Source organism: Rhinopithecus roxellana, chromosome 2, assembly GCF_007565055.1.
Source record: "Rhinopithecus roxellana isolate Shanxi Qingling chromosome 2, ASM756505v1, whole genome shotgun sequence".
Lineage (NCBI taxonomy): Eukaryota > Metazoa > Chordata > Mammalia > Primates > Cercopithecidae > Rhinopithecus > Rhinopithecus roxellana.
The window spans coordinates 93773465-93800868 of NC_044550.1; the positions used below are offsets into that span (position 1 = coordinate 93773465).

The 27404-nt window shown below is 36.9% G+C and overlaps 1 protein-coding gene across 1 annotated transcript; it reads left to right on the plus strand.

Moving 5' to 3' along the window:
* TMA16 (translation machinery associated 16 homolog) lies at positions 1-25943 on the plus strand. The gene is made up of 7 exons (XM_010375942.2): positions 1-517; positions 12724-12836; positions 18456-18493; positions 19705-19789; positions 20950-21098; positions 22837-22879; positions 24735-25943. The coding sequence occupies exons 1-7, from the start codon at positions 515-517 to the stop codon at positions 24913-24915; spliced, it is 612 nt and encodes a 203-aa protein (XP_010374244.1). The 5' UTR covers positions 1-514; the 3' UTR covers positions 24916-25943.
* Positions 25944-27404: the final 1461 nt, after the last annotated feature.

The following is a 27404-nucleotide window of genomic DNA, read 5'->3' on the forward strand; positions in this document are numbered from 1 at the left end:
GGGAGCCAACACCGAGCTGCCCTTTTGAGAGGGTCCCAGCCCCTAAGATGCGGGAGAACGCAAGAGGGAACCTCTTGTCTAGAGAGGCAGCTGCGCTCTGAAGTTCTGCTCTGGGACAGATAGGCGAGCTCCGCTCTCGGGGCCGGAATGCGATGGGCCGGAAGCCTGGAGTGTCTGCCACCCGGGTTCCAATCCCCAGGCTCGCAGTCAGCGCCAGGCTGAGTTCAACCTCCCGCCTCAAGCTTCCTCCCGCCGTTCCCGACGAGCACGCAGGTGCCGCTGGCCTTTGGGCTAGGGCTTAAAAGCTCAACACGGGCGAAAAAGATGCGGTCTCAGTTGACGGGGACGCTTTAGAGAAACGGACTCGCCTCTCCTGTTCCGGTTGGATCTGCGCCGGCTTCTCAGGCCCCACGTGGGATTCGGCCCGGGTGCTCTTGTGAGCTGCTCTTCTGCGGTCGGTGAGATTACCTGGGTCTAGAGTACGGAGCAGCTCCGTGGCCACGAGGACGTCACCATGGTGGGCCCCCTCCTGCTCCCCCGAACCGCTCGGTTGGTTCCCCGGAAGGATCTTGTTGAGCAGGCACAGAGGGAGGGTGCGGTTTCGGGAACCTAGGAGAGAGGAGGATTCAAAGTGTTTATTTGAGAGAGTGTGCGGGGTAGGGGCGAAGCCTCTGTGAGACGAGTCGCAGGCCCAACGCCTGGACCTTAGAGTTCCGCGTCCGAGTGCTGAAGTACCCAGATGTCCCCTTGCTCCTCTTTGCCTCGTGCTTAACTTCTCGCTAGTCATTGCCTCCTCGGGGGAAGCCCGGCACCTTTCCATTGAAACGCATCGGGGAGTTTGGCAAAACTCCTGAGGTCACTGGCCCCACACCCCTCTGCCCCTCTGGCCTAGGCAGACTCAGTGTGGGCTTAGTCGCCTCTTCCTCGGCGTCCTTTCACCTCCCGTTAGTGACCCATTCCTGCCCTGAATCCTGCCTTTACGCCCGCATTCCCTCCAGGGCTCTGAAGCAGTTTTGTTGTTTTTATTAAAAAATGAGTAGATACAAAAGAGTGTTTCTAAGACGCATTTCAAGTGTAAAGATTAGTAGTTTCAGGAAGTCTCGTTTACCCGTTATGTATTTTTAAGAAATAAAACATAGCCTTTGAAAGCCCTGTGTTACTTTCTTTGAACCTATAACTTTCAGAACCTTAAGAAGCAAACATTATCTAAGTTTTGTGTTTATAATTTCACTGCTTTTCTTTATATTTGTATTCTGAAACAGTATGTTGTTTCTTGCCCATTTTTTACTTAATTGTTGTGTTCTTGAGAATAATTCTTGCGTAGAAACATGCTTTATAAATATTTTTAAATTAATTTGTAATAAAAGCAAAATTTAAAACGTTTATAATCTGGTCACAGGTTATGATACTGTGCCCACAATGTGACCTCTTTGTTTCTTTTCACTTTTTCTCTTTTCATTGTATGCCAGTCATTTTTGTCTTACAGTCTGGGTCTTTCGTTGTTTGTTTCTCGAGTTTTTTGTGCTTTATTTATTTATTTTGATCCACCACTGAGGCATATTTTGTACTTTATTTAGATTGTACAAATTTGTGTAAATTCAGTGTTTGCTTGTCACTTTGCTTGTGGGATTTCCAACTCTTTATAGTGTTAGGTTTTTTTCCCTTTTCAGAGTGGAATGTGAAAGCAATTACATCTCACTGTGTTTGAGGGACAGGGGAGGTTAATTGGTATTTGTAGTTGTCCTTGACTATCAGAGCTTCACCTTTTTATTAGGCTGTATAGTAGAAGTATGTTGCTTTGGCATAGAAGTCAAAAGAATGGCATATAAACCTGTTTTCATTGGCTCATTTCTGGTTGTCATTTTTTGATACAACCTCATTAGTGGTTCTGCTGCATCCTCTTTCAGTACAGCTCAGAATGTGGTCCCAAAGGACAGAGATGGGCACCTGGTTTTCCCTGAGTTGCCATCTTGGCAAAATTACTTAACCTCCCATGTGTCTAATTGGAATAACAGTAGTACCTACCTCATAGAATTGTGTAAATTAAATATAAAGTGCTCAGTCTAGTGCCTGGCACTTAGTAAATGTTATTGTTGTTAACTTTAGTTATGTAAATATATAGTAACAGTACAGCTTATAGTTTTCCACCCTTGTTACTTTGATCATTAATGTTCTCTTATTGTAAATCTTTGCTGGAGCTCAGCAAGTTCGTATCTTTTTTATATCAAAATTTAGTTTATTAAAGAATCTTTTCAAATTAATCCATCCCACTCAACACTTCTTTATGCTGCATTAAAAAGGTTTTTAGTGTTTATTATTATTATTTTTGAGATGGAGTTTCACTCTTGTTGCCCAGGCTGGATTGCAGTGGCGCAATCTCTGCTCATTGCAACTTCTGCCTCATTGCAACTTCCGCCTCCTGGATTCAAGTGATTCTCCTGCCTCAGCCTCCCGAGTAGCTAGGGTTACAGGCGCCAGCCACCACACCCAGCTAATTTTTGTATGTTTAGTAGAGGCAGGGTTTTACCACATTGGCCAGGCTGGCCTCGATCTCCTGACCTCAAATGATCCGCCCGCCTTGGCCTCCCAAAGTGCTGGGATTACAAGTGTGGGCCACTGCACCCAGCCAGGATTTTAGTATTTTTAAGTATGGCTCATACTATACTACTAGGCACCGATGGGTATACTCCTTTTTATATAAACCTGTCATACAGCTTGTGTGTGCTGCTTTCCCTCCCTAGCTAGACTCTATACCGTTGAAAAGTGTGCCATCATCCTCCCAGCATTTATCCATGCACATTACTGTGGGGCATTAACTGTTACTGACTACCTTAATGGTAGAGATTGTGTGTTTTGGAGCCTACATCTATAAATGTGAGCTACAACAATAAATCAGCTTAATAAATCTCATAGAGATTATCTGTTAGTGAGAACTTGCTCCTGAAAGTTAGTAAAACTAAAGAAAAACATTAATGGAAATCTACCTCATATACCAAACGTTTTGAGACAGTATTGCTTGTACATGGTTTAAAACACTAAAAAATGGTTGCTCAAAAAAATTTTATTAGTTTCGTATTAACTGCTATAGTAAAGTGATACGTATTTAGTGGCTTAAAGCAACACATTCATTTCCTGAAACCTCTGGAGGTCAGATGTCCAAAGATGAGTCTTAACTGAGATAAAATTAAGGTGTTTTTCAGGGCTGTCTTTCTTTAAGGGGCTCTAATGAACTTTTTCCATTTCTTGAGGTCATCTACATTCTTTGGCTCCTTCCCTCTTCAAATCCAGCAGCATAGCATCTTTAAATTTTCCTCTAGAGGAGGTTACATTTTCTCTGACAGTGATCCTCCTGCCTTCCTCTTACATGGACCTTTAGGATTATATTGGGCCCACCTGGATGATTTTCCCCATCTCAAGATCTTAATCAGATCTGCAAGTCCTTTTTGTCATATACAGTAATATATTCCCAGGTTCTGGGGGAATCAGGGCATGGATATCTTTTGGTCTTTGGTCAGGGGAGGGCAGAGCATTATTTCGTCTGCCACAAAAAGACTTTCTCCAACTCTCTTGCCTAATGCCCTGGTTCTGTTGAGAAACAGCCACTATTAACAGTTTCTTAGCTATTGATTCAGATATTTTATGTGTATGTACCAGCATATATGTATGTTCCCTAACCTCTCTTTTTACATAAATGGTATACTAGACACCTTAGTCCCTTGCTTTTTTGTCTTACCTGATCTTACGGATCTGTGTAAGTACATATAGATCTACTTCTTGCTTTTTAAATAGTGAACATTCCATTGTTTGCTCCTGTAACTTATTTAACCCGATCTGTGATGGACCTTTAAATTGTGTACACTATTTTGCTGCCACAGGCATTGCAGTACTGCTGCATTGATTATTTGTCCTCCCTTTGGTACATGTGTAAGTATGTCTGTAGAATAAATTAATAGAAATAGAAGTTCTTGGTCAAAATTGACCAAGAAATTCTATTTTTATCTTGATGGGTACTCTCTTTATTTTATTTTATTTTATTTTATTTTATTTTATTAAAAAACTGTTTTTAGAGATGGAGTCTCGCTCTGTCACCTAGCCTGTCATGTAGTGGCATACTCATAGCTAGCTGACTGCAGCCTCAAACTCTTGGGCTCACACCTCAGTCTCCCCAGTAGCCAAGATTACAGAGGTACACTGCCTCACTTGGCTACTTTTTTAGATTTTTTTGTAGAGACGGGGTCTCACTATGTTGTCCAGGCTGGTCTCAAACTTCTGGCTTCAAATGAGCCACCCACCTTTGCCTCTCAAAAGTGTTGAGATAATGGGTATGAGTCACTGTGTTTAACCCTGATGGGTACTATCAAATTGCCTTCCAGAAGACTGTGCTGGCTTGCACCCCCTTGAACTATGAGATTACAAATACACTCACACCTCCACTCATGCAATGTGAATTATTTTTTGTCTTTTTAGTATTACACACTAGTAATTCTATTTCATTGAAGTTTTCGTTTTTAAAGTTTTTCCAGCTTTTAAATAACACTTGTTTTTACTCGTGATTTGTATGTATTCTTTTGCTGATCTTTTTCATATTAATCTTAAAATAACTTCTTAAGAGAATTAGCTCCTTTGTTTGTGTTGCAAGTTTTTTTGTAGTTTGTTTTTAGCTTGGTTTATGTTTTGCAGTTCAGGCTTTTAAGTTTTTATGTAGATTTGTTATTTTAAATCTTCTGAATTTTATGTAATGTTTACAAAGACCTTTCTCTGAGACTCCTCTCCAAAAAAATATGAAAATCTTTTTTTTCCTGAGATCTGTGTGGTTTCATTTTTTATGCTTAAATGTAATCTATGAGGAACTTAAAAGAGTGCAGAGTGATATACCAAAATTTTTAAAGATTCCTATGCTTTTTACAGTTGTACCTTGGTATCGAGGGATATTAGTTCAGGACACACTCGAGTACCCAAATCCATTGATTCTCAGGTCCCTTGTATAAAATGGTGTAGTTTTTGCATGTAGTATACTTTAAGTCACACTTAACCATACCTATTACAATGTAAATGCTGTATAGTGATTATATTGTTTTTTATATTTGTATTATTTTTATTGTTATATTGTTATTTTTTTATTTATTTTTCTGAACATTTTCTGTCCTCAGTTGGTTGAATACCCAGATGTGAAACCTGGAGGGCCAACTGAATTTATTTACATTTTTTGAGTGCTTGAAATAGTTAATGCTAATCTAAAACTTGAACACACAGCAAATGTTACAAATAAATAAAGAGCTCAGCTAAGCTTTTGTGACCTAAAGGATAAATTATTACCAAATGTTATTTTTTGTCTTACTTTGTTACATAATACACACTTTAAGAAATTTTCTTTTTTTGTGTGTGTGACATCTGCTTTATGTTCAGCACTTGGAACCTAGGCTTACTAAGAAGTCACTATTTTCTAAATCACTACTAAATCTAATCCAAAAGTACATTTGGAGATCACAGAACTGACTTATGAAGGCTTATGAATGAAACATCCTAATTTAAATACTTAAGAAACGTATATAGTTTATTTATCCATTCATTCTTTCTGGTTTTTTTTTTTTTTTTTTTTTTGAGTGGAAGTCTTGCTCTGTTGCCCAGACTGGAGTATGCTGGTGCTATCTCAACTCACTGCAACCTCTGCCTCTAAGGTTCAAGCGATTCTCCAGCCTCAGCCTCCCGAATAACTGGGATTACAGGTGTGCACCACGCCTGGCTAATTTTTGTATTTTTAGTAGAGATGGGAGTTCACCATGTTGGCCAGGCTGGTCTTGAACTCTTGACCTCAAGCAATCCACCTGCCTCAGCTTCCCAAAGTACTGGGATTACAGGCTTGAGCCACCATGCCCGGCCCCATTATTTATTACTTGATAAGGGTTTTTGAAAGCTGTATGTCTGTTGGGGTGGTCATGGTGGTTGGTGAATTGACTTAGACAAGACAGTGCCTTCTTCCTTGCTGTATAACTTTGTCAGTGAAAAAGAGTGCCTCTGACAGGGACTGGCACAGAGTTTTTGTTCATCTAAGTGTGTAGGTAGTCTATTCGCCTGCTCCTTTTCAGGACCAGGCCAACAAGAAAGTCTGTTTCTCCCAGGAGCAATTAATTTAGGTAGAAATACAGTAAACCTGTCAAACTGATTTGAGCTACAATCTTGTTTTTCACTTCTTACAAAAGACCCAGAAATGAGAAGGATAAACATGAATATGTGCTAGAATTCCAGTGGCTGTATGCCTGTACCATGTTATAGAAAAGATAGAAGGCAAGTACTGTTGCATTTAAGTTGGAAAAACTGATCTATTTTGTGTGTGACCTAGCAAAAGTTTTTCAAAGTGCTTTTGTTTCAAAGTTTTCTTCAGTCAGAAGGAAATTTTAAATGAGGTAAACATTTTTATTTTTATTGTGGAATTGTATCACTAAAATTGATCAGGCCAGTCACCTTTATTTCTTGATTGCCTCCCATCTGAATATCCTTGGGAGACTACACTTACCTCTATCTCTGGAAAGAACTAGTCTTTCCTTGATAGTTATATCTTTGTTTCATTATGATCCCAAATATGATATTCTGGTCTTTGATAGAAGTCTCTCTTAGTGACATGTTAATTTCCTATGTTATTATTCCGGGTAGACCTAAATGGGGTTGCGTGAGAGACGAGTTTAAACCACACTACTTCTTTCTTACTACATTTATTGTCTGCTTTTACAGGAGTAAAACAATTATAATGTGTGACATCGTCTCTTTAATCTCTTCTTTCAAACTTTGGTTGGGCCATTCTTAGTGAAGTTAAAGATAATTGAAAGCAGTCTGTTTATGTGTCTCTTTCTACAGCTTATTTTAATGCTTCTTTTTTTCGTTTGTTATTTAGGTTTGCTAGTTCTCACCGTTTTGCCATTAAAAAATACCAGTATGCAAGGCAATCATTTTTCAATTTGTTGATTTTAGATGTTCATTGTTTTGTTGCGAAGAGTGTTTGATTATCTGTATCCAGAGATATACAGTGATGCAAGTATTTGTTGATGTTGGATCAAAATCTGTACTGAACAGTATTATTTCATATTCTCTCTTTTGTTCTGGGAACAAGGAGGATATTTTGATTTGATTTTCTGATTTAAACATTAACTTCCATGTTAATTAGGCGGTAGATTTATTTTGTAGCCGGGAAATTGAGAAACGTTTAGTAAATTTCTTGATTTTTAGATCTCAAGTTACTTTATCAGGGAGGCCTTTCCTGACTTCCCAGAGTGAGTCAGGACCCTATGTTTTTGATCCATTTTCTAGCCAGCACTTACTAAGTTAACTATACCAGAGAAAATTACATTGTAAACCCCATGAAGGCAAGTTCATGTCAGTTTTTTGATTTGGAAGCCTCAGTGCTTTTCCTAGTACATGGTATATTTAGTGTGTGCTCAGTAATTTAAAAAATATATATATAACAAATACTATTGTGAGATTGAGGTGTCAAGAGTGGCAGTAGAGAATGGGGGAGAAGAAGTTTATTCTGACTAGATGTTAGTAGGTAAGTTTGGAATAACATAAGTTGAGCTAGATGTTAGAATCTAAAATGAAGATAAAATTGAAGTCTGCATTAGAGAATTATTAAGATATTCTTTTAATGTTAAGGAAAGCACTGTCATGAGCAATTTTATAAATTACTTTTATATTTTATACCTCACACTATTTTAAAGAACATACTTAATATTTTAATTCATAGTAGCCCATTGTACAGTACAAAGTGGATGCCCAGTAAATGCTCACTGAGGGCAGCATCCCACTTTGTTTTAGTCTCAAACTGTGATTTGCAACCTCAGGACATATTTGCAGTCTCAAATGAGCTGCTATTAAGGAAATAACACACAAATGTACAGTTAATGCTGGGCAGTGCAGTACATTATTTGGTGCTGAATGGTAAATGCTACCAAGAGGGAAGGGCTACTGAGATATGAAATTATTCTTGGATCCCTTCAAGGAGCAGTTGAACTTGACCTTTAAGTGGTCTTTGAAGATTGGGTGGGGTTTAGAAAGACTCATATATGGAACCATTAACGTCTTCTTGGAAGTGCTAATTATTTGTCATTCACACCTGTCATTGCATCATATCTATTTGTTAAAGAAGGAAAATGCTCACTAGTGCATTTCACTACTATCTTTGCAGTGAAGATTCACTGCAAACAAAATGTGTAGATTTGCTTAGTCCATCCCATTTCCATCATGTCACTGGTGTAAAATTGGTACATCATTTACTGTAATTTACAGTCATTCGTGGCATAATGACATTTTGGTCATCAGTGGGCCACATATATGATGGTGGTCCCATAAGATTATGATACCGTATTTTCACTTTACCTTTTCTATGTTTAGACATGTTTAGATACACAAATACTAACCTTTGTGTTATACTCGCCTACAGTCTTCAGTACAGTAACATTCTGGACACGTTTATAGCCTGGGAGCAATAAGCTGTGCCGTAGAGCCTATGTGTGTAGTAGGCTACAACATCTAGGTTTGTGTGAGTACACTTTCTATTTGCATAAAAAGGAAATCACCTACTGATTCATTTCCCAGAAAGTATCCCCGTTAAGTGAGGCATGCTTATATTTGTATGTTTAAGGGTATATGGTGTTTACGGTATTGCACTATAAGCTTTCTCAGTTGTAGGCATGGGTTTGGTCTTACACTTTAAAAAAAGAATGTATCTATGTACACTTTGTGTCCCTCAAGTGTGTTTTGTGAAAAGATCACTCTTTTATGTCTCTCGTTTCATTGAGTAGTCTAAATGGCATTTCTGTCTCTGGTTGAGCCTAGACTATGGCTCAACTTGATGGTCTTTTAGGAAGTTCCTTTTTGCTACTTATTATTTTAACAAGAATATTTAAAGCATATTGCCCCTAAAATGACTTTGCTATATTGTTTTGAATAAACTATTTATGTGTTTTTTTGTTACTTCTAGTTATGAATCCAAAGAACAGACTTTCAGACTAAATTTTTTGAAGCAGTCACTAAAGATTATAGGGAAGAGATACTTTTAATGCAGGTTTTCCAACTGGACTATTTCTGTGGTGCCAGAGCCTTTTCATAGGCGTAGGTATTCAAAACAGTCTGTTAATTATTTTATGATAGAGTTTTACTTTAATTTTTCCCTGTTGAAAATTTTTTTCCAAATTTTAATGTATTGAAAAATATGAAAGTGTTTTGAAATATAGTACATTTTATTGTATATATTTCTGTCTCATTATATATTCATATCCTGCCTTGAGGCAACCTTTTCCTGAATACATTATTATAAGGAATCATAAGTTACAGTTGAGTCAAAAAATAAGTTCATTTCTTTATACTTTCTTTTCTTTTTTTTTTTTTTTTTTTTTTTGAGACGGAGTCTCGTTTTGTGGCCCAGGCTGGAGTGCGGTGGCGTGATCTCAGCTCACTGCAAGCTCCGCCTCCCGGGTTCCCGCCATTCTCCTGCCTCAGCCTCCTGAATAGCTGGGACTACAGGCGCCTACCACCAGGCCTGGCTAATTTTTTATATTTTTAGTAGAGACAGGGTTTCACCATGTCAGCCAGGATGGTCTCGATCTCCTGACCTCGTGATCCACCCGCCTCGGCCTCCCAAAGTGCTGGGATTACAGGCGTGAGCCACTGCGCCTGACCCTATACCTTCTTTGTACTAAGTCTTGAGGTTCTTTAGCCAAGATCATCTAAAGTTATGAGGACATTTTTCTATTCAAGGGATATCAAACTTTTTTCCCTAAAGGAAGTTTTTGAGTTTTTAAAGGAAATTTTTTGCAGTTTTGAACATAGTGCTGGAACTTCATGGCTACGTATTTTCAGTTTTAGCAGCTTCAGAGAGTTTGTATTTTCTTCCTCGGGATTTTCACGAATTTTTTTCATATTTTTAAGCATTTTTAAAAAGTGATAATGTGGGATCAGATCTCTTTTACAGGATGCATCTTTGCTTTCGATTTTTGGTCGTGCATTAGTTATTTATTCCTTTGTAAAAAGTTACCCTAAAATTTGATGGCTTAAACCAGTATTTATGATCTCACTCTTTCTTTGAGTCAGGAATCAGGCATGGCTTACTGGTCTCCTCTCCCTCAAGGTTTCTCACAAGGTTGAAGTGAAAGTATCACTTGGGAGTGTGGTTTCAAGGCACAGGTGGGGAGAGTCTACTTCTTTTTGTTGTTTTTGTTTTGTTTTGAGGCAGGGTCTGACCCTGTTGCCCAGACTAGAGTGCAGGGGTGCCATCTACACTCACTGCAGTCTCCACCTCCTGAGTTCAAGCTATCCTCCCACCTCAGCCTCTCGAATAGATGGGATTACAGGCGCATGTCACCACGCTCAGCTAAGTTTTATATTTTTAGTAGAGATGGGGTTTTGCTATGTTGGCCAGGCTGGTCTTTAACAGGTGATCCCACCTGCCTCGGCCTCCCAAAGTGCTGGGTTTACAGGCATGAGCCACCATGCTTGGCCAAGGATCTACTTCTAAGCTTGCTCTTGGTAGGATTGGTAAGATGGTTCTTGGTAGGATTCAGCTCCTTGTGGACTGTTGAACTGCAGGCCTCACTTCTTCACTAGCTGTTGTCTGGAGGCCTCCCTCAGTTATTTGTCATGTGGCCCTTCCATATGGCAGGTCACTACGTGACAGCTGGTTTCCATGAGAGAAAGAAAGATGGAAGCCAGAGTTATTTGATAACCTAATCTCAGAATTGACATTTCATTGCTTTTGCTAAATTCTCTTCATTAAAAGTGAGTCAGTAGGTCCAGCCTACATTCAAAGGGAGGGGATTCCGTAACGGCGTGAGGATCAGGAGGTGGGGTTTATTGGGTCCATCTTAGAGGCAGCCTGCCAAATGTCCTGAAAGGTTTTTACTTGATTCATGTTTGCTAGGTTCTTTAATCTCAAACATTTCTCATTACACCTCCCTTTCTCCTCTGCACCTGCCATGTGAGCAGAGAGATACGTAAGAGTGCATATACTCTGTTACATGATGGTTCTACTTATTTTCCTATAGCTGTAACCAACTTCCAGTGATAACCCTAAGATTCAGATGTGGATATATCTTCTTTTATCAGAAAGTGAGCAGAGCACTCAATGAGTGTTGAAAGAATGAATACATTTGTGAATGAGGAATTTGTGCTTATTTTAAATAGTTCTGCCTAGAAAGTTTTACAAAGGAAGTAATTTTGAGCTGCATCTTATCAAAGGGCAAGTAAAGTATTTTGCAGGCGGATGTAATAACAAACTCAGTCTCAAGAAGTTATGAAACAGCTTGGTATGTTCCGGAATGGTGAGAAGTTCAGTAAGAATGGGGTGAAGAATATTTTATAGAGGAGCATGGGAAATGGTGGTGGAGAAGCAGGTTGGGGCTAGATTGTTTCTGTGCTGAAGACTTGGGACCTAACTGTGAGCTAGTGGAGCGCTTTAAGCAGGGGAGAGGGACTTTACTGTGTTAGTGTTTTATGAAGACAGACTCTGTAGCTTTGCTGAAAAAAGGACTAGTGGGGAGAATCTAAAGACCATCCTGATTATGAAAGATTCTGAGGACTGAATTAAGCAATTGACAATAGTTTTGAAGAAGATTGTAGAGCCACTTGGCCTTTTTCTGGAATAGGTATGTTGGAGACTGCCAGCTGTCCCCTAATGTATTCTTTCTGTTTTTCTATATGAATGGATCTTTTTCTCACAGAATAAGGATTATATTACTACTCTCCCTTATGTAACACTGTGAATAAATTTTGGTCAGTGGGATGTGAGCAAAAGGATCTGCGACTTCCCAGGTCACGCCCTTAAAAAAAGGGGATGTACCTTCAGATTTTTCTTTTCCTACTTCATACTGGCTTGAGTGTAGACCTGGTATTAGGCTGTTTTGAACTAGATAGGAGGTATAGCCTGAGGCTAGTAGACAAAAAAATGGAAGGATACTGAATCCCTAAGGGCTTTGTGGAACAGAACCTTCAGCTCCTACTTTTAACAATAGAGAACCAAACTTGATCTGGGTTATGCCATCATTTGGGGTTTTTTATTACAGAGAGCCAAATCTGATTCCCAAATCATTATAGGTGGGGTAAGATACAGGATTATGTAGTAATAAAAAAAAACCTGAGATGTCTAGTTTGGAGGACCTAATGAATTGTGACCTGATTAACTGGCATAGAGCTTCAGCGGGAAAATGATACGTTTTCCCTTTTGGATATACTAATTCTGAGATGACTTCTATCATTTTCTCTATTCCTAATTTGTACAGGCAATGAGCCCAACTTTGATTTTACGTGATTCATTGCCCGCTTTGTTCCACGTGAAACATCTACAATCAAATCTCTACTAGTAATCCAAGTCCCTTCTACCCCCTTACTTTACTTAACTGTAACATTTCTGGCTGTGAGTCTCCTCACTATCTGTATTCCCTGTATCTTCTTTGAAGATGGAACATGTTGTTGAAGAGCTGAGTTTATTGACTCCTTCTGTGCCTTTCTTCTGTCATTGGAGAGCACCTCTGAATATATCATTTCTGTCATTACCATGGCAACAGATTATTAGAATTACTTAATAAGTCTGGCTTATCTCCTGATTTTTCTTGTAATGTTTTTGGCTTACTGTATTTCTGTCATATTACTGTTTTTGAAATTTATTTGTAAAGAAGATTTTTGTGACTGGAGGCACTTACATATCTGACTATATGTGTCATGTGTTTTCATACATTTTAGCCTAAAGCACCAAAGGGAAAAAGTGCAGGACGGGAAAAAAAAGTCATCCATCCATATAGTAGAAAAGCAGCTCAAATTACGAGAGAGGCCCACAAACAAGAAAAAAAGGAAAAGTAAGTATCTTTTCATCATTTGTATTACTCGTTGGTAAAAAGCCCTTTATACATTTTTCTTTCAAACATGTGTCCTTTTGCAGTATTGTCTCCCTTTCATAAATATTTATTGAATGTGTTCTGTATGCAGAGAGTAAAACTGAACAAGGACTCTACTCTTTTAGAGCTTACCTAAAACAGATAAGTAATATACGTAGCAGTAGGTGATGAGTGCCATGAAAAATTTAAAAAGTTATGAGATGGAGAGTGAGGGAGAAGTTCTGTTTTACATGGGATAGTCATGGAAGCCTTCTCTGAAGAAGTTACATTTGAACAGAGTTGAAAAATATGAGGTCTATATATAAGGCATATAGGTTAGAGTGTCCATGAGACATATAAGAGGAGATATGGAATGGATAGTTAGATATGTTTAGTCTAGTATTCAGAGAATAGGTTAGGGGTACTGACACAAATGTGGTAGCGATCAGCATCCATGTGGGATTTCAAGCCGTGAGATTGGATAAGATCAGTTCACCTAAGGAGTAACTGTTGACAGGAAAGAGAAGAGAGCCAATTACTGAGTCCAGTGGCGCTCTACCGTTTAGAGGTTAGGAAAAGAAGGAGCATTCCACAAGTGAGACTGAGAAGGAAGAGAAAGAAGGCTGTTTCTGTAAAATGGAGTGAAGTTCAAATACAAATCATCATTTTGACTATTTTAGAATAGCCTGGCCATTTTCATGAATGTTAGATACATTTGCATACTAGATAATGGAAACCAGTATATTTTTAAATGTTGATTCTTTGCTTAAGATAAGCCTTATATAGTAAAGGTTAGCTGTTTCACAGTGATTTGACTAGAAGGAATTAAGTGTTGTGATAGCAGAGTCAAATTTTCTTTATTTTCTGGGGGGTAGTTTTTTTTTTTTTTTAACAAAGATTTACTATGATGATAGCAGTTTTGCTTTAGCACAGTAGTTTTCAAACTTCAGCTATTTGTGCATCACTTTTATGATTTTTACTGTATCTTTTTAACATGATTTATTAGTACTGTGATTTTGCAGTTTCTGCAATCATATATATCAGTATCAGTATTTTGCAAACTTAAGTACATGAAATACATCTGTAGAGCTTATTAAAACTGTTTGTTCCAACCCCTAGAACTTTCTATTCTGAAGGTTTGAGTTTCTGGCTTAAGGGTTTCCATTTCCAACAAGTCTCCAGGTAACCCTGGTGCTGTTGCTGCTGGTTTAGGGACCACACTGTGAGAATCACTGACCTATACTATTATTTATTTTCCCTTAAATACCGTTTTTTTTTTTTGAAAAGATTTTTTTTTCTCTCTTAAAATCAAGTAGATACTATTACCTGCTGTAAATGGTCTGAGTCTGAGACATGACTTTTGTATATGTTTGGTGAAAAGATCTGGTGAAGGTTGGAAGACTGGTAAAATAAACCCACACTTTTGTCCTTAATGTAAAGTGAAAGGATCAAAATAAAATGGAGGTGGGGGAAGTAATTTGCTTACCATTTTATTAAAGATTGTTTAATTCTGTGTCTATGAACTGCTTACCTTACTTATAGTACCAGTGATATAATGTGACCGTGAGCCTAGAATGTTTGTATGTTGTCAAGTATATTCAGCATGTTGTGTATTGATTTACAGAATTAGCGTTATAGAAAAATTATGGAAGAATAAAACAGAACAACTTGCTAATCTGATATATATATTGTCCTAAGAAAATTCTGTTTATTGGCCAAGACTTTTCTTTTAGTAATGCAAAGTAGAAAAACATCAGTTAATTTTTCTGCTTGGACAATGTTCTAAACTGATTGGATTTTTTCCCTTTTTAAAATTGATTTTCAAAAAGTCGCTCTCTTAATAGTGAGTGGCTCTAGAACCAAATACACAATTTTAATAGTACTTAACATTATTTATGTTATGAAATCATAGGCTTAGGCCACCATAGATGTCAGTTTTTTGAGTAGCAGCCTCAGTAACCACGAGTCATACTTAACTTTAAATGGGAATGTGGTCACAAAAGGCATGTTGAAATGCTGTTGATTCCCTGTCCCATTTCAAAAGATGATTGGTAACAAGATACCCAGATGGTCGGGATAACTTTAAGCAAGGTGATTGAAGAAGGTACCAACAAGACAACTTGAAGTTGGTTACCTGTGGCTTCTTAGAAATGAACAGCAGTTGCCAGATGTTGTTTTAGTAACTGGGCTGGATAAGAAATTCTGCTACAATTTAGCAGCTTAAAACAAACACAGTTTCTGGATCAGGTAGGAATCCCGTTGCCACTTAACTGAGTGTTTCTGACTCAGCGTCTTCCACAAGCCTGCAGCTAAGCTGTTGTCTGGGACTGCATTCATCTCAGAGCTTGCTAGGGAGAAGTTCTGCTTCCAAGCTTCCTCACGTGGCTGTTGGAAGACCTCAGAAAAGATACTGTAGGAGTAGATAACAATGCTAGAGTAAAAGGTCAAGCATATGCTTTATCTTCACCATTTGAAAAGCTCTGATTTAGGACTGTATGACAGGAACTAGGATGGTTTGAAGACGAGCACATTCTGAACAACGGACAATTTACAAGCAGCAAGTGGCTCTTTGATATGATGTGATTTTTGTTTTATGATTTTTCAGTATAGCAACATTTTGGCAAATAATTCTAGATAGCAAATGAAAATGACTCCTGATGGAAGATTAACAAAGGAAACTAAGCATGATGGATAAGAATCTCAGAAACAACTACCTTTGAGAATTAATCTTTTTGAGTCTCTTGAAAAATCATGTTTACACGTTGTCTTCAGAATTTTTTCATATTTACATGCAAGTACCATTTTAAATAATTCTCAAATCTCTACTTTTCTTCATTGCAACTGATACCACTATAAGTTCAGGTTCCCACTGAGTCCATTTAGAATTATTGCAACTTGACTTCTAACTAGATTCTTCCCTCCAGCCTTATTTAAAAGCAACAAATTCCTCTCAGAAGCATTCTCCAACTTTTTATGAAGTGTTCTTTGTTTTTTAAAATCGACTTTGAGGTATAATTAATATATAATAAAGCAAACACATTTTAAGTGTAGTGTTTGGATTTTGACAATTGTATACATTGGCATAGCCACCCTGATGAGTATGTAGTACAATTTCATCTTCCTAGAAAATTCCCTTGTGCATCTTCCCAGTCAGTCCTCACCCTCTACCCCTAGCCTCAGGCAGCCACTAATTTGCTCTTTATTTTGATAGGTGAGATTAATCTTTCTAATGCTTAGTATAAATGCAGTCACGCTGTATGTGGTCTTTTGTGCTGGCGTCTTTCACATAGCATAATGTTTGTGATACTTATCCATGTCATTTTATGTATTAGTTCTTTCCTTTTATTGGGAATATTATTCCATCCTCAGGCAATTTATTTATATCCATTCACTGGATATGCAACTTGTTTATCATTCACTGTCTATGTTCGTTTGGATATATTGTAGGTTTCGGCTATTATCAGGGGTCTGCAAGCTAAGGCATTAGCCACCTGTTATTATGAAAAGTTTTGTTGGAAAAATCAACGCTGGTTCCTTTTGTGTTTTCTATAGCTGCGTTCATGCTGTGGTGGCAGAGCTGAGTAATTGTGACAGGTACACGGCCCCTAAAGCCTAAAATGTGACTACTTGACCGTTGAAGAAAATATTTGTCAACCTCTGCTATTAGGAATAAAGTTCATTCCTATAGAACATTCATGTACAGGTGTTTGTGTGGACATATGTTTTCATTTTTCTTTTACTTCCTAGAACTGTAGTTGTTGGGTAGATGTTTGAGTTTATAAGAAATTCAGTTTATAAGACGTTTGGTTAACATAAGATGTTTGCTTAAGTATGTAAGAAATTGGGTTTATAAGAATTGCTGGATCATATGGTGTATTTTTAAGTATATACGAAATTACTTTTCTCAAAGTGATAGTACCATTTTACATTTTAACCACTGGAGTATGAGTTCTATTTGCTGTATATCCTCTCTGACATGCTAGTTTGTCAGGGTTTTTGTTGTTGTTGTTGTTCTCTAATTTTAAGCAATCTAGTAGGTGTGCAGTGGTATTTCAGTGTGGTTTTCATTTTCATTTCTTGATGACTAATGATGGTGAGCATCTTTTTAGGTTCTTTTGGGTCATTTGTGTTTTCTTGATGGAGAATCTGTCCAAATCTTTTGCCTTTTTGGTACTGGGTTATCTGTTAAGTAGTAAGGACTGTTTATATATTCTAGATACAAGTCCTTTGTTATTTGTGTTATGAATATTTTCTCCTATTCTGTAACTTAAAAATTTTGTATAGAGAAGGTTTTGGCCTGGTATGGTGGCTTATCCTTGTAATCCCAGTGCTTTGGGAGGCCAAGGTGGGAGGATTGCTTGAGGCCAGGAGTTTGAGACGAGCCTGGGTGACATAGTGAGACTCTGTCTCTACAAAAATAAAAGTTAAAAAAAAAAAAGAAATTAGCCAGGCATGGTGGTGTATAACAATAGTCCTAACTACTTGGGAGGCCAAGGCAGGATGATTGCTTGAGCCCAGGAGTTTGAGGCTGCGGTGAACAATGATAGTGCTACTGCACTCCTGCCCGAGCTACACAGTGAGGCCCTGTCTCTAAAAATAATACGAAGAAGAACAAAAGATTTCATTTTATTTCTCCAGTTTTCTAGTTGAGTAAAATGGGAGGATAAATCTGGTTTGCTTACTTCTTTGTGGATAAAAGCCATGTATACTTCCTGCTTTATACGAAGCCTTCTCCTATGACTAATATTTTTCTTTTACCATTCCCGTAGTCCCTATCCTTTTTTTTTTTTTTTTAATAATCCTGAATAACTTATCTGCATGTTCAGGTCACAGATTAAAGTTTACTTCTCTGGAAAACCTTCCCAAATCCTAAAACATATGGTAGATGCTTTTTAAATATGCTTTTATAGCTCTGTATGCTTCTCCGTGTTTTTATTGCCCTTAGATTTTAAGGTTTTTTAGGACAGGGACAGTGGATTTTTTTGTTCATGGCTGTATCCCTTGGGGCTATCAGAAACTAAAGTCTGGGAAATACTTGGTATCCAGAGGTCTCCTGAATGAATAAGTGTTTAGAATATCAGTAATAGGAGGCATATATTACCTGTACACTTTCTGAGAATAAATGAAATTTTCGTTTGTTATAATTCCCCCTTTTCAAATACATTAAAAGTAACCATTCTGTTTTGTTCTTATTGAAATTTAAAAGATGATAGTAGTGCATTTTGGTCTTAGTGGCAGCACTCAGTCTTCCAGAAGGTTCACATTACTCTTGTGCTCAAGTATTCTGCATATTACAGAACCCATCTGAACGTTCATAATTCAGAACAGCTTTCAGTTGTGTTTTCAAAACCAGCTTGTTCTATAGGCTTCCTTTAGATATTGAGGTGCTTAAAAAACGTTTCTGATAAAATTTTATTCTAGTGATTCAAAAGAGAAGCATGGTATTTAATGTTTCTGTTAACAAAATTATTTTCAAATTTGTGAAGAATGATCTTTTAATCAGAGTTCTTTAGGCAGTTTTTCTTTTTGTTGTTATCGTCAGAGTTTTAAAACTTGCTTTGGAAATTTTCTAACACATATTTATATACCTTTCCTTCAAAGATTGAAGAATGAAAAGGCCTTGCATCTCAACCGTATTGGTAAGTGGGTTTACTTATTTGAAACTCTGGCTAGAGTATAGGGCATTTCTGCCCTATGCTTATTTTTCTTTTTACTCTTTTAGTGAAATAGTATTTTTATTGGAGTGAATTTGATCAGACTTGATCTAAACAAAGCAAATCAATCATTAAACTTTTGGAGTAAACAGTGTTAATGATTTCTAGCTCAGTTTTCCAGAAACTATTAGTTTGTATTTATCTACCTACCTATCTGTCTATACATACATTCATATCCATCTGTCCATCTATCTGAAGTTTAACTCTACCTCCCTAACCATTAGAATTATGAAGGATTATGGCCTAGGTAGAAACAACAATTCCTGTTTATTTAATGATGTAGACATACACATCTTCAGTTTGTATCTCAGTGTCATGTCACTGTTTTTTTGGTCAGATTTATTGCTAATAATTTTTTACTCACAAGTCTGAGATATAAATACTGACTGTTAGGCTTTTTGTATTAAAATGAAAGGTATTTGAACCCCCATCAATGCTTCATCAGGTAACAGAATAGTATTTTTAAATGGGATCTCAGTATACTGGGCCAAGTGATTTTTTTTGATCTGTAATCTTGAGAAACCTCACTGAAAGTGACCCTGATGGTCAGGTTTACTCATAAGGATGAATTTTGTTGGCTCTTTGGTAATACATATCAATTACTCTACACAATACCTGGTAGTTCTTGTGTGCTTAATGTAGGTGCTAGCTTTGGGGTCCTGGACAGGTCTTTTAACATCTCTCATCCACAAATGGGGGTAATAATAGTACTAATTCTCATGGGATTGTAAAGCTATTTACATAGTGCCTACAGCTTATTAAATACTCAGGAAATATCATTCTCATCATTAATGGAGTTCTCATTATTTGTGACAAGCTATCCTTTGCTTTTAAATACTTAGAAGTTCAGGTTCGACTAAATAATTACTTTCCCTTTTTGCATCCATATTGGATAAGAAATCTATACAGAAGAGCATCCATCCCACTCCTCTCTTCTCTAAATTAAAATCTGACAGTTTAATTTGTGACAGACTGGTTTAATTATAATGCTTTGAGCCCAAACAAGGCTTTATGTTTAACATTGACATAAATTTTGGTTCTGTTTTAAACACATTAATATTAAGAATGATAATGAATATTTACTTGCTTAAATGATGACTTGTGGGGTAAACTGTCTTGGTACTTGTTGTTTATAGGTGAAAAACTGCAATGGTTTCAAAACCATCTTGATCCCCAAAAGAACAGATATTCAAAGAAAGATGCTTGTCAACTAATTGAAAGGTAAACACTGGGCATATTATGAGCAAAGCGTCAGAAAAGGCAGTTCTCCAGCCTGGTTCTTTAAGACACAGAGCTCTGTTACGGATTTCCAGAAGAGCAAATGGGCTTTGTTATCAGGAAGACTTTGGATTCATTTCCTGTCTTAGTCACTATAGGAGGTTCGTAAACTATTTGAGTCTCAGAGTGGTAGTTAGGCCACTTTCTTGAGATCAGGATGGGCTTCCTGAAGAAGTGTCATCTAAACTGGCAACTGAAAGGTGGGGGTTAGCAGATCGAGGCAAGCTAGTTTGAAGAACCCCTAGCCAGAAAGAAGAGTAAAATGCCCAGAAGTGAGAATGAAGATAACATATTTAGTGATCTGCCAGACATTTAATATGACTAAAATAAGTTCAAGGAGGGAAGTGTGGCAGGTACAATAAGTGATAACTACCTCATGAAAGACCTCAGATGTCAGTCTAAAAGTTGGGACCTTACCCAAGGACATTAGGAACCATAGAAGGCTTTTACAGCAAGCAGCTGAAATGATCCTACTTAACATTAGAAAGCACACATTGAGAATGAAGAAAACAGACTGAGAGGTTCATGACTCTGGCCAGGAAACCATTGAAAGGTTGATGTAACAATCTAAGCAAAAAATGATGGTGGCCTTGGCTTGGCTCATAGCATGGTAAAGAGAAGTAAAAGATTCCAAAGATACTAAGAAGGTAGAAGTGTCAGTGTTTAGTGAAAACTTAGGATGTGTAATAAAAGGGATAGAGAGCAGTCAAGGAAGTCATCAGATTTCTTGTCTGGACAACTATTTCCTGGGGTAGGGAACCCAGGAGATAGAGGGGGTTTAGTGGGGGGTAGGTGGGGACAGGGTCATGACAAGTTCAGTTTTGATGTGCTAACGGTGAAGCCACTAGGGGACATCCAGATGAAGATGGTGGTTGAATGTGAGGGTCTGCAGTTTGATAGAAGGCTGCAATTTGATCACTGAAGTTAAAGAAATGGTCGTGTTATCCAGGGAATGGGTAAAAGAGGTTTGAGGACCTGAGGAACTTAGAGAAACATAAACATTTAAAGGCCACACGAAGGCTGGATACTTAGTTTTCCATTAAGTAATATAAGCCCAATACATAGACTTTGTATGTAACACAAATCATTTTCTTATTTTTCAGGTACTTGAATCGATTCAGCAGTGAGCTGGAGCAGATTGAGTTACATAACAGTATCAGGGACAGGCAGGGGAGGCGGCACTGTTCCCGGGAGACTGTCATCAAGCAGACGATGGAGCGGGAGCGACAGCAGTATGAAGGATATGGCCTTGGTGTGCTCACTGATTTTTTAGTTTGCTTTTATATGACATAGCAGTATCAATTTGTGATTGATTTCAAAGGTTTATTTTAGATCTTGTTTATTTCATTTGATTTTCTTTCTTTGATGTCTTTTTCTTTGTGAGGGTTTAGAAAAATTTTGGATTCTTTTTTTTTTTCCTCTACATTCCCAACAAAACTACCAAGTTTGTGACAGTGACATCATGTCTTTTTACTGTGATAGTAATACTGATTACTTTCACATTTATCTTATCAACCCTAACTTGTCTCCAGAACTCCAGATTTGCAGTATCACATATGGATTTCTCAAACTCTCTACTTGCATATCTTTTGGGCATCTCAGACTTGACATGTCATGAAACAAAGGCCAGCTTTTCTCCTAAAACTTCCAGGTTTCTTATTCCAGTCAGTGGCATCACCACCTGCCCAGCTTCTCAGATCAGAAACACTTTCATAGTCCACATCCCACCCTTCAGCAAAGTGTTTAGAATCTGATGACTTTGATGACCACTACTACCACCTCCCACTTCCTTGGTTCAGGCAATGATCATCTCACCTGTACCATGGTAATAGCCTCCCAGTTGCTCTCCATGCCTCCACTCTTCCCCGCTAAAGTCTGTTCAACATGTAGCAGCCAGATGAGTTGGCAGTATTTATCAGAGCACATCCAAAGTAAACCATTTATTGGTGATACAGCTAGAACTGAAACTCAGATCTGCTACGCTGCAGTGCTTTTCCCAGAATCAGGGGATGGATCTGGTGAACAGACTCTGATGAGTTTGTAGGTGTCAGTTTCCCTGTAGGGAAATTGTCACCAAATTCTCTTTTGATAAGATTTTGAGAAGTCTAGATATAACCATCCCCTCTCCCCTCCTCATGTAATGTAAGTATTTCTGATTCATTAAGGTTCCTTTAAAAACTTTTTTTGTGCTTATTTATACCTTTTAACACCTAGCCTCTCGTACTGTTATTTTCTGAAACTATTGTAAAAGTCAATATACAGTTGTAGCAAACACACTTATTTTATCTTCTTTATTACTTGATACTACATTTCATTTAACATTGTATTGAATTGGCCAGATGTTTGCAGCAGCCTTCCAATTTTTGTTGTTCATGCCTCTTGTATTTCACCAATTTAAGTGTGTTATTTCACCAAATGCATATTAGTTTATGATGAACTTTTGAAATATGGTAAGGAACTACCATATACCTGGTTTTTATTAAAAATGGGTTTAAGTTTTATTGAATTTCTTTAAGCAAAATTTCTTTTTTTAATTTAAAAAAGTATTTTTTTCTCATTTGGAAAAATGTGATTTTTTTAAACATTAATTCTTGCATTCCTGAGATAAATTCTACCTTGTGAAGGTAGATTATATGTTTGAAAACATGGTACTTTTCACCAAGAAAAAGTATACAACCTGTCATATTATTTTAGTGAATTGATAGTTATACTTTGCCAGGTACCTTTTATTGTTAAAAAAGGACAGGGTTTATTTTGTTAATAGCTTTGTTTTATTTCATGGATTTTATGCTAAAATTTATCATTTAATAGGATTTTTCTTAAGTCATCTTAAACTAAACCCTTTTGCACATTTTTCATGTTAATTGTAGCAATACTTTGAAATTTTGTTTTCTTTTTGATATTCTTGCTAAAAATTATTATTTGTTGTACATAAAATTATGTGATTTAGAAAACATTGCCTCATGGAGATAAATTACTTTCTTTTCCAGAGATTCCTGACATCCTAAATGCAAGTAATCTGAAAACGTTTAGGTGAGTTTGTCTTGTATTGTTCCCTTGAAGCTGTGTGTAAAGTACCTGACAGTTGAACTTTCTTCCTGGGAGTCTAGACGGTAGAACTAAAAGAAAATCAGGGGTTTCTTTTAACCTTTTCTTTTTTATCAGACCAAGTAAGAATTTTCTGAAGTGGGGCTTACAAACAGTTGATCTGCACCGACCAGATAGTGACCTGGTGTGCTTTTTGTTTTTCGAAATGGTTTAAGATACAAGGTTATAGTACCTCAAAGTATGTGATCTCACTATTCCTCCCCAGTTCTTATTTTCTTAGGAAAAGAAATAGCAGCAACAGATGTGATGGCTCAGAGTCACATCCCAAGGCTGTTCTGTAGCAGCCTCTTTTGCAAAGAAGATGGTTATAGGAATGACTCCAGGGAATAGGTTAAGTCATCAAGACCCGCTTTGTCCAGTGGTTTCTAGTTCTACTCTTTTGTAAACTGGGAAACTACTGAGTAGGATTTCAGTTTTGTAGGTTTTTTTTTTTTTTTCTTTTTTCATCTTTGATTTTAAATTCAGGGGTACATGTGCAAGTTTGTTACAAAGGTATATTGTGTAAGGTTGAGGATTGGAGTAAGAATGAATCCATTACCCAGGCAGTGAGCATAGCACCCAGTACGTGGTATTTTTACCTCTTACCCCCTTCGCTCCCTTCATTTGTATTCCCCAGTGTCTATTGTTTATGACCTTGTGCACCCAATATTTAGCTCCTACTTATAAGTGAGAAGATGTAGTATTTGGTTGTATGTTTCTGTGTTAGTTCACTTAGGATAATCTGTAAAAATCCTAGAAGAAAACCTAGTAAATACCCTTCTTGATAGCAGCCTGGACAAAGAATTTATGGCTAAGTCCTCAAGCAATTGCAATAAAAACAAAGATTGACAAATGGGACCTAATTTCTGCATAGCAGGAGAAACTGTCAAGGGAATAAACAACCTGTAGAATGGGAGAAAATATTCTCAAATTGTTTGCATTCAACAAAGTCCTAATATCTGGAATCTATAAGAAACAAATGAATCAGCAAGGAGTTTTTTAGTTTTTAAACATAGATTCCGTTTTATTAATCATTTTGGTCTTAACTAGACCATGTTGAGGGGTCTTATATTTAATGTTAATTGAAATTAGGTAAATTTAAATCCAGTCATTGTCTATAATTTTGAATTCGTTGAAACTAAATTAGCTTTAATATAATTCATCTATCATGTTTAAGGTGCAGTTCACTTTTGAGCTTATGTATAGCATGTATTTACAATTTAAGTATATGGAGTTTAAGATTCTTTTTATACCTTAATTTTGAGTGTAATCTTAAATATATAAATATGCTCTTTATTTCCAAAACAACATATCTTCTACCTCCTCCAAATCCAGAAACAAGAAAAGAGATGAGTATAGCCTTCTGGTTAGAGTTCAGTTCCCAAAACAATATTCACATTACTTCTAAAGTAATTAATAAAATACTGAGGTTGAAAAACGGAAAATTTTCCATTATAAGAATAACAGTTGATTACTGAAACTTAACTGGGATGTACTTCTGTGTGTGAAAAGGAAAACCTCTTCTGACTGTATTTTGGAGATTTGTCAGATATGATACATTTCCTACTTTTGATTGCAATTCTTGATCTTGGTAGCCTGAGAGAAGGAGATACTCAGGTTAGAGAGGATGAAAGAATAGAACAGCTTTCTAGTAATTTGTGCATAATATTTTCCTTTAATGCTTTTGAAGTTTTGAATATGTAGGATCCTCAGAGTTTCAAAAATTTATTATCTCCTGTTTTTCCACGTTAACTCTTACCAACACTCTGTACTCTTTTTTTTTTTTTCACTTTTTGTCTAGGGAATGGGACTTTGATCTGAAGAAATTACCAAACATTAAAATGAGAAAAATTGGTGCTAATGATGCAATTCCCAAGAAGTGCAAGAGGAAAACTATTATAACTGTAGACCAAGATTTAGGGGAATTGGAACTAAACGATGAATCAAGTGATTCAGATGAGGAAATGACTGCAGTGGCCTAATTGTCTTCACTTGAATTGAAAATAAATAATTTGAGAGCTTCAAATTACATTCATTGATTATGGTACCTAATTGTCAGGATACAAGATTTTGATACTGACATTCTCTTATATAATGAGAGTTTCATTAGCAGTTTCAAAAGTGGTGTTATGATATTTATTTTAAAATGAAGATTGCTTTTCATTTACATTAAGTTGCTAAAATAGATAGATGTGATCTCCAGAAGTTGTTAATGTTTTTCATCTGAATTTCGGGCCGGGAGGGAGCAATATAACTAAGGACAAAAAATGTTTTGTTGTTCTTGTGTATTTATGACCACCTACTTTTATGTTTTGTGAAGTGGATGATCTTTCCTAAAAGATTCCTGTGGGTACTTTTTGAGTTGTGATAATAGCAAAATTGTCTTTCAGTAATAATATCACACTAATGCTTCTTTTAAACATTAAACCTATTTTCCTTTTTTACAAAATAAGGGAAAATGTGATAAGTTTGTATACACTGCTGGATTATAGATTGTTATTTATCTTTTGAACCAGAGTTAAATGGTAAAAGAAAAAAAAATCAGTGATGACTGTTATGTTGATCTCCCACAATTAATTTATCTTTTGACAAAGGGGATAAAGAGTTTCAGTTTAGCTCCTTTTAATTGTATATTGTTTTTTGCTTTTTTATTGTGAAAAGTGATAGGTTTTATTTGTGGAGAGAGAATTAAAGATTAGAGAACCAGAGATTTTAATTATGCTACTTTTCTTCTAAGAGATAAGTTGACATATAATTCAGTATTTTCAGTGTCATGAAAAACATGAATGTTGTACAATTTTCTTCCTCAGAAAACTTGTTAAATGCAAGTATCCTTAGTATGTTTTTAAAAGAGCACAATGCAGGTATATTTATTTTCAAGAAAAGAATAAAAACATTAATGCTGTATTAGGTTAACCGAATATCAACTAAGCCTTGTTAACAGTTAAAGTATTATAACTACTTTTTTTACTTCTGAAAACTAAAAATAAAATTTATTTCTGCAATTTCACTTCTTACAGTCCTAATTATTTGTTTTTAGTGATGTAACTTACGTTGATTAGTTAGTAATCTGTGTGAAAGTGTGGTTTTAGGATTACATGAGTAGTTAATGTCTCTTTAATCATTGGGAAGTTTCCTCCTCTCTTGCTTTTGGCTCATAATTAGTCTTAAAATGGTTGTAGAAACTGAGTCATAAGTTGCATTAAAGAGAATAAGAACTGCTTTATCTGGACTGACACTTAAAAGCCCCTACTGTTAGATGAATAACTTGTGAAAAATGACAGATTGTCCTCCTTCTTAAACATTTGTTTCTAGTTTCCCCTGTGTTGTCAAAGCAAAGGTTACAACTAACGAGCTACACTGCTGGGAAACTAGGATAGGTAAGTATTTGTTGAATGAATGCATTTACCATTTAGGACCATAATAATCATGTCACTCCTAGTTGGATCAAAGCAGCCTCAGAGATAACTTGTCTTTAGAGTGATGCTTAAGATGTCCTTACCCCTTGCCTGTTGAACATGTTATTTCTGGGGTGATAACTTATGCTCCTTTCATCTAGGCCACTTTTAAGTCAGTAGCATCTTTCCGTAAGACAACGTCTATAGTTCATGGCCATGGAACAAAGTAAAGGTAACTTATTTTTGTAAATTAGAGACTGGCAAATGTTTTCTTTATAAAAGGCCAGAAAGTAAATATTTAATATATTAGGCATTATAGGCCAAATGTAGTTTCTGTTGCATATTCGTGTACATATGTGTGTTGTTTGCTGCCCTTTAAAAATGTAAAAACCGGCTGGGCGTGGTGGCTCATGCCTGTAATCCCAGCACTTTGGGAGGCCGAGGTAGGTGGATCACTTGAGGTCAGGAATTTGAGACCAGCCTCGCCAACATGGTGAAACCCCATTTCTACTAAAACTATACAAATTTGCCGGGTGTGGTAGCACACTGTTATCCCAGCTACTGGGGAGGCTGAGGCGGGAGAATTGCTTGAACCCAGGAGTCAGAGGCTGCAGTGAGCTGAGATTGTGCCACTGCACTCCAGCCTGGGTGACAGAGTGAGACCCTGTCTCAAAAAATAAATAAGTAAATAAGTAAAATAATAATAATATAAAAACCATTCTTAGTTAATGGCCATACGAAATAGGCCAGGGGATTGACTTGCTTGTCATAATTGGCTGACCCCTTGTCTAAACCAATGAGCTGAACTTCCATGGACTTAAGTTAGTGATACATTTCCAAGTTCAGAGCAGCTGACTCGCATCCGTGGTCTTTTTCCCTAATATCTTAGTTGCTTCCTTGCCATGATTACTGACAGAGAGATTGGGTAGGTGTCCTTTTTGCTCTACTCCTACTTTAGAATAATTTCTCCCTTAGGTTTTTGAAGTTCTATTCTTGCCTCCTTTCCTATCTTACCTCCCAGAAGAACCCTCTGCCCATTCATAGAATACTTTAGCTCATGACCTAGTTTTCTT